We start from the raw sequence: 8,512 nt of genomic DNA, 5'->3' as shown, positions 1-8,512 counted from the left end.
CACTTATGACAAATTCGGAAAGTAACTACCTGGCCAACTGGTAGGAGAGATCCATATTTATTCCCATTTCAAAGAAAGGTGATCCAACTGGATGTGAAAACTAGAGAGACAGAAAACTGCAAGACATTCAAGGTGGATTCCGAAGAGGATGTAGAATAAGGGATATTACCATTGGTGTTAGATGGACCGTGGTTGAAGGCAGAGAATATTAGAAAGATGTTTACTGTGTTTTATTTACTATGCAAAGGCATTTGACTATGTGGATCATAGCAAATTATGGATAACATTGTGAAGAATGGGAATTCCAAAACATTTAATGGTGCTCATGAGGAACCTGTACATAGATTGAGAGACAATCATTTAAACAGAACAAGGGGAAACTGCGTGGTTTAAAAATCAGGAAAAGTGTGCTTTGGGTTGCATCCTTTCACCATACTTATTCAATCTGCATGCTGAACAGATAATCTGAGAATCTGAACTGTATGAAGAAGAATGAGGCCTCAGGACTGGAAGGAGATTCATTAATAGCATGCAATCAAACACTCTTCCTTATTGAAAGAGGACTTGAGGCACTCACTGATGAAGATCAGATTGCAGCCTTCATTATGGATTACACAACATAAAGAAAAGAAAAAAACCTCTCAGCTGGACCAATAAGCAACACCATGATAAATGAAGAAAAGATTGAAGTTGTCAAGGATTTCATTTTACTTAGATCCATAATCAACACTCATGGAAGCAGCAGTCAAGAAATCAAATGACATGTTGCATTGGGCAAATCTGCTGCAAAAGACCTCGTCAAGGTGTTGAAGACAAAGATGTAATTTTGAAGACTAAGGTGCATCTCACTCAACCCATTGTGCTTTAAATAGCCTCATAGGCATGTGAAAGCTGGGCAATTAATAAGGAAAACCTCAGAAGAATTGATGCATTTGAGTTACAGTCTTGGCAAAGAACATTGGACATAAAACATGGTTGTCAGAAGAACAAACAAATCTGTCTTGGAAGAAGTACAGCTGGAATGCTCCTTAAAAATGAAAATAGCCAGCCTTATTTCTCTCATACTTTAGCCATGTTATCAGGAGGGACCAGTCCTTGGAAGACAACACCATGCTTGACAAAGTAGAGAGTCTGCAAAAAAAGAGGAAGGCCCTCAACCAGATGGATTGACACAGTGGCTGCTAGGATAGGGTCAAGCACAGCAATGACTATGGGAATGGTCCAGAACCAGGCAGTGTTTCCCTCTGTTGTACATGGGGTCACTGAATCAAAACTGACTTGACTGCACCTAACAAAACAACACCAAGCCTACTTTTGGAAACTATGTATACTTACTGAACTGAAAAAAAAAATGGTTAAGGCTGATTCATTAAAATATTAATACTTGAATTTAATTGACTTGGGCTTCATACTAATGTGGATCTATATTTCACCACAAGCCTCTGTTTTTAGGTCATTTCTTGGCCTAAGGAGATCTTCAGAAACAGAAGTTTGTCCAGCAGTCTTATTACCATGTAGAGCTTTTGGGCTATAAAATCATCTGCTACACTTCTTATTTCCCTTTAGGAACAATTAGACATATGGGTTGTCTTCAAAAGCGATAATATTAAAGTATAAATAAGTATTTGTTGTCACATTTGCAAAACCAGTCTTCTTACTATTTTCATTACTGGCATTTTTTCTTTAGTTATCTCTGTACAATAATTGCTATAGTATAGTTTGTGCTAATGGTTATCATTGATGCCACTTCTAAAATTAGTAGTTGTATATAGTTGTTACTAATTCCAAGCTGTGTATTTAAAATACTATTGTTACTTTTTAAAATAAGTTTCATTTTCTACAAATTTTACTTCATACCTTCTCTGTCACTTTAGTATTTCCCAGCTGTTGCCCTCAAACACCACCCTCTAATAAATATAACTAATGAATCATAGTGGTCTTTGTTTTTCAGATAATACATTGATTCTAACATGTAGGGCATAACCTCTCATCTCTTTTCTCCCTTGATTTGATAATTAGTACACAGGATTATTTAGTAAGAGAGAGAGGTTGCTGCTAAGGGAGTAGACAGAAGGAGCTGGAGCTAACAGTGGTGTCAGAACCATTTTATAAACATATGTGTTAGGAAGCTAATCTCTATAAAATCTGTTTTGCTCAACATGTATTTACCTTTGTATTAGTCTATGCATACATTTTCCTATGGGCTTCAGTCTCACCCTGATGATTATAAGTATATACTAAGTTTTATCTATTTCTCATAATTCTTAAAAACCCAAAAAACCAAACTCATTGCTGTTGAGTTGACTTGACTCATAGCGACCCCTCCTTGGGTTTCCGAGGCAATGTCTCTACAGAAGTAGATAGCCCAATCTTCCTTCCATCGAATGGCTGATGGGTTTGAACTGCCAGCCTTTTGGTTAGCAGTCAAATACCTTAGGCACTAAGGCCTAAGTGGTACAACACAGTGGTAAATTTATAGGTGTTTGAAAAATGTCTTCCAGTTTTTTTTTTTTTTAAACAAAACTTTCAAAGGTTCAGTAATGAAGAGTAAAAGAATTTACCAACTATTGCCTCAGATAAAATATGTAAATCAGAAACATGAGTTTTCCTAAAATCTCCATACGTTTATAATACCCGTTTCCAAAGAAAGAAAGAATTATACATTCCATGGCTTCTTAAGAACATACCTTCACATTCAGTTTTAGTTAGAAAAGTCCCAGCTCTCCAAGGTTTCTGATGGAATCCTGGACAGCACTGATCACAACTATCACCACACGTATTATGCTCACATTCACAGCGGGATTTCTAGTCGGAGAGAAAGGGAAAAACGTAATTTTAGCATTATATAGAACCATTTCTCCAAAATTTAGTGTGAAGAAAAAATAAAACCTCGAGACTATGTACCAATATGTAAAATCTCTTGTTAGTCTGAGAAGGAAATGGTTCCAGCCTTGGGGCAGGTATACATGAACAGCACCAGCGTAGGGGGCTCCAGTGTTATAATCTCTGGGTTTCTCATTGGAATAGAACAAGGAAACCAAATTAGGATTGGTCTCAGAGGTTGAATTCTCTTTCTCTGATGCCTGGGATATGGAGGTTTTGTGGGTTGGATGTGTCTATTTTAATATTTCCCTCAAAATGTTGTTAACATTTTAGACAGTGTGAAAAAAGAAGGGACTTGATTCATAGGCATCTAGGGACACAGGTACAGTAGAAATCATCTATCCCCCAGCACTAAAACCTCCTCTCTGTGTGTGCTACATTGACCTGACCCTTCAGAGATGACTTGTTGACTCTCTAAGCTTTGGAAATATTGCCCATCAATACACTTGATAAAGCTGCCATGCCCTGTAGAAAGTAGCACTAAACTTTGCTCCTCAGAATATACCAGAGTATTTGAACCTTCCCTGGGAGGTAACACTGTGATCCATTAGTCAGAAAACTAGCGTCGAAGGTAGTATCATTTGTATTACACACTTAGAAGGGGAAAAAAAAAAAATTCATAGTCAAACCTATGTTCACTGATCTTAGTATTCAATATATTTCTTACATCTACTGCACAGTGGATGACTTTGTACTTTACCAGTTTATGATTGAGAAAAATACTCTCATTCACCTTCTTCTTTAGATTATGTTCATTTAATGCATTGATATTAATGAAAAATTCTACCCAAAAGCATTCTGGCATTTTCTGCTCCAGAAATTTCAACTCTCTCTTAAATATTCTCTTCTACCCTGCTCCTCATTGCCCCTGCCCTCCCTCAGTATCTCGTTTCATGGCTATTACGTATTTATGTCCATGCCCATTTTTCATTCTTTTGCATTAATTTTTTGATTAAAAATTTTAAAGAAATGGCCAGGTTGATTGATGGCAGGTATTCCCTAAAGCTAAATCGTGCAGCAGGCTGTCATAGCTAGAGAAGTTTCAAAATAGATAGACCAGTTTGGAGCCTTTTTAGAAAAAACTAATCTGTTTTCTGATTCCGTGATGGCTGACTTCAAAGTCTATCATCCAAACTGCCAGCTCTATTTCACCCTGGCACGGCTTTCTGTTACACTGCCTAAGTGGGGAGCTGACACCCGTTCACAGCGTTTCCTGTCAGCAAAGCCTTGCATGAAGCATTTTACAGTTCAGAGCTTCATTTCGCCTAAGCATCCTATAAATATACATACATTTGTCGCTGGATCAAGTGGACAAGCCCTGGCATGACCATAGCAGATGCACATCCCTCCAACAGAAATATCCTTGATGGAGTAGTAATACTGCAAAAAGCAATGAAGAGAAATCCAGTTAATATGACCGCAAAGTGAAAAAATCAAAAGGGAACACTCAGTTAAAACACTTTATGCTGTATTTTATCATTAGTTTGAAACACGTTTCTGTTCTTCAAGGGCAATTTATAAAACTGAACAAGTTACCCCTAGCATTGTGATCATAACCCACACAAACAAAAAACCAAAACCAAACTCACTGCCATGGAATCAATTGTAACTCATAGTAACCTCCTCTGGGTTTCTGAAGCAGTAAATCTTTACAGAAGTAGATGGCCCAGTGTTCCTTCCACAGAGTGGCTGGTGGGTTTGAACGGCCTACCTCGTGTAAAAGATGCCACTAATTTATGTTAGGTAGGCATTTGAGAAGTTTTATTTGGATAGACAATACTGGTTATTGAGAGTAACCTGAGACCAAGGACAATAATTCTTAAGAAGAGCTATTTTATTTAGTTTCTTGAAAGAAAACACCTTTTATTGTCATTATAGGAACTTCTTTCCCAGCATAGTAGATTATAAGTTTGTCTGATTCAAAATGGCCAATACTAATGCATTTCAGCTCAATAATGCCTAGCCTAGGGTACAAATTATTTAGTGTTTTGTATTATTTGTTGGCAACTTCTAATTTTCCTTGATTGTTATTTTATACACATCAACAAATGATGTGCCCCAAAAGATCTACTCCATCCATATCATTGAGGTTGACTCTCCTTTGAGGCCACCATTCATCTGTCAGTTTGTAGTACTGTGGAAGCTTGCATGTTGCTGTGAAGCTAGAGTGTATGCCACCAGTATTTCTAATACCAGCAAGGTCACCCATGGTGGACAGGTTTCAGCGGAGCTTCCAGACTAAGACAGACTGGGAAGAAGGAAGAGGCCATAACTTCTCAAAAAAGTGGCCAGTGAAAAGATTATGACTAGAATTGAAACATTGTCTGAGATATTACTGGAAAACTTTATGAATAGCCCTGAAACATTGTCTGATATAGTGCCAGAAGATGAGCCTCTCAGGTCAGAAGGCACTCAAAATATGACTGGGGAAGAGATGCCTCCTCAAAGTAGAGTTGACCTTAATGACGGAGATGGAGTTAAGCTTTTGGAGCCTCCATATGCTAATGGAGCATGACCCAAAATGGGAAGCAACAGTGGTAAACATTCATCAAAAATTGGAACATGGAATATACAAAGTATGAACGTAGGAAAATTGGAGTTGTAAAAAATGAAATAGACCACCTTGGCATTAGTGAGCTGAAATGGATTGATATTGGCCATTTTGAATCAGACAACCATATGATCTACTATGATAAGAATGACAAATTGAAGAGGAATGGCATGGCATTCATTGACATGATGAATGTTTAAAGATCTATTCTGAAATACAGGACTGTTGGTGATAGGATAATAGCTATATGCCTACAAGGAACATCAGTTAATACTACTATTATTCCAGTTTACTCACCAAACACTAAGACCAAAGATGAGGAAATTAAAGATTTTTACCAATTTCTGCAGTATGAAATTGACCAAACATGGTCAAGATATGTTGATTATTACTAGTGATTGGAATGCAAAAGTTGGAAACAAAGAATCACTGGTAGTTGGCAAATATAGCTTGGTGATAGAAATCACACTGGAGATTGCACTATAGAATTTGGCAAAACCAATTACTTATTCATTGCAAATACCTTTTTTTTGGACATCATAAACAGTGGCTATACACATGAACATCACCTGATGTAAGAATCAGATTGACTATATCTGTGGAAAGAGGAGATGGAGACTCTCAATATCTTCAGCCAAAACAAGGCCTGGAGCTGACTAAAATAGACCATCAACTGATACTGTGCAAGTTCAAGCTGCAGCTGAAAACAATTAAAACCAGGTTCATGAGAGTCAAAGGAAGACCTTGATTATATCCCACATAAATTTAGAGACCATCTGAAGACTAGTTTTGATGCATTGAACACTTATGACCGAAAACCAGATGAATTGTGAGATGACTTCAAAAGATCATTCATGAAGAAATCAATAGGACAGGAAAGGAAGAAAAGACCAAAATGGATGTCAAAAAAGACTCTGAAACTTGTTCTTGAATGGAGAACAGCTAAAGCAAGTGGAAGAAATGATAAAAAAGCTGAACAGGAGGTTTCAAAGAGCAGCTCAAGAAGACAAAGTCAACTATTATAATGAAATATGCAAAGACCTGGAGTTATAAAACCAAAAGGGAAGAATATACTGAGCATTTTTCAAGCAAGAACAGAAGAAAAAAATTCAAGCCTAGAGTTGCAATGTTGAAAGATTCTATGGGGAAAATATTGACTGATGCAGGACACATCAAAAGAAGATGGAAGAAATACAGAGTCACTGAACAAAAAAAAAAATTAGTTGATGTTAAACTATTTCAGGAAGTGGCATATGATCAAGGTCCAATGGTACTGAAGGAAGAAGTTGAAGCTGTACTGAAGGAATTGGCAAAAAACAAGGATCCAGGAATTGACGTAATGCCCATTGAGATGTTTCAACAAATGAACGCAGCACTGTAGGCACTTACACGTCTATGCCAAGTAATTTGGGAGACAATTACCAGGCCAACTAACTGGAAGAGATTCATATTTTTATCTATCCCAAAGAAAGGTGATCCAACAGAATGTAGAAATTACCAAACAATATAATTAATATCACATGTAAGTAAAATTTTGCTGAAGATAATTCAAAAATGGTTGCAGCAGTATATTGACAGAGAACTTCTAGAAATGCAAGTTAGATTCAGAAGAGGACGTGGAACAAGGGATATCATCTGACATCAGATGGCTCTTGGCTGAAAGCAAAGAATACCAGAAAGATGTTTACTTGTGTTTTATTGACTATGCAAAAGCATTCAACTGTGTATCTCATAACAAATTATTGATAATGTCGAGAAGAATGGGAATTCCAGAACACTTAATTGTGCTCATGAGGAACCTCTACATAGACTAGCAGGCTGTCATTTGAACAGAACAAGGGAATACTACATGGTTTGAAATCAGTAAGGAGTGCATCAGGATTGTATCCTTTCACCACACTTACTCAATCTGTATGCTGAGCACATAATCTTAGAAGCTGGATTATATGAGGAAGAACATGTTATCAAAATTGGAGGAAGACTTGTTAATAACCTGTGATACAGATGGCACAACCTTGCTTGCTGAAAGTGAAGATGACTTGAAGCACTTACTGATGAAGATCAAAGTCTACAATCTGGAGTATGGATTGCATTTCAACATAAAGAAAATTAAAATCCTCACAACTGGGCCAATAAGCATCATCACAATAAATATAGAAAAGATTGAAGTTGTCAAAGATTTCATATTACTTGAATCTACAATCAAGACCCATAAAAGCAGCAGTCAAGAAATCACACATCATATTGCACTGGGCAAATCTGCTGCAAAAGACCTCTTTAAAATGTTGAAGAACAAAGATGTCATTTTGAAGACTAAGGTGCGTCTAACTCAAGCCATGATATTTTCAATTGCCTCATATGCACAGGAAAACTGGACAATGAATAAGGAAGACCCAAGAAGAATTGATGCTTTTGCGTTGTGATGTTGGTGAAAAATAATGAAAGTGTGATGGACTGCCAGAAGAATGGACAAACCTGTCTGGGAATAGTGGAGCCAGAACGTTCCTTGGAAGTGAAAATGACCAGATTTAGTCTCACCTGTTTTGGTCATGTTGGCAGAAAGGACCATTCCCTGGGGAAGGATATCATGCTTGGTTAAGTGCAGGGTCAGTGAAGAAGGGAAGACCCTCAACAAGATCGAGTGACACAATGGCTGGAACAATGGGCTCAAGTATAGCAAGGATTGTGAGGATGATGCAGGGCCAGGCATTGTTTTGTTCTGTTGTATATAGGGTCACTGTGAGTCGGACCTGACTTGGTGACACCTAAGAACAACAACTCCTTTGAGGAGGCAGCTCTTCCTTAATTGTATTCTGAATGCCTTCCAACCTAAGGGCTCATCTTCCAGCATTATATCAGACAATATTCTGCTCCTATTCATAAGGTTTTCACTGCTCAATTTTTCTGAAGTAGATCACAAGGTCCTTCTTTGTAGTCTGCTTTGGTCTTGAAGCTCTACTGAAACCGCTCCCCCATAGGTAACCATGCTGGTATTTGAAATAGTGATGGCACAGCATCCAGCATCACCATAATACACAGACTGCTACAGTATGACAATGCACAGGCCAGTGGTCTACA

The 8,512-nt window shown here is 37.6% G+C and overlaps 1 protein-coding gene across 1 annotated transcript in view; it reads right to left on the bottom strand.

Annotated features, from left to right (window-relative positions):
* LAMA2 (laminin subunit alpha 2) overlaps positions 1-8,512 on the bottom strand; it is a gene marked incomplete at its 5' end in the record, with an annotated part of 713,189 nt that overhangs the window by 533,300 nt on the left and 171,377 nt on the right. Inside the window, 2 exons of the mRNA XM_007947384.2 lie at positions 2,688-2,805; positions 4,174-4,263. Of these exons, the coding sequence (XP_007945575.1) occupies positions 2,688-2,805; positions 4,174-4,263 (208 nt within the window). The remainder of the gene's footprint in view (positions 1-2,687; positions 2,806-4,173; positions 4,264-8,512) is intronic.

Source organism: Orycteropus afer, unplaced genomic scaffold, assembly GCF_000298275.1.
Source record: "Orycteropus afer afer isolate SDZICR_OR568_19922 unplaced genomic scaffold, OryAfe1.0 scaffold00182, whole genome shotgun sequence".
NCBI classification, from domain to species: domain Eukaryota; kingdom Metazoa; phylum Chordata; class Mammalia; order Tubulidentata; family Orycteropodidae; genus Orycteropus; species Orycteropus afer.
The sequence above is the reverse complement of the archived record's forward strand: the minus strand, read 5'-3'. Positions and strand labels throughout refer to the sequence as shown.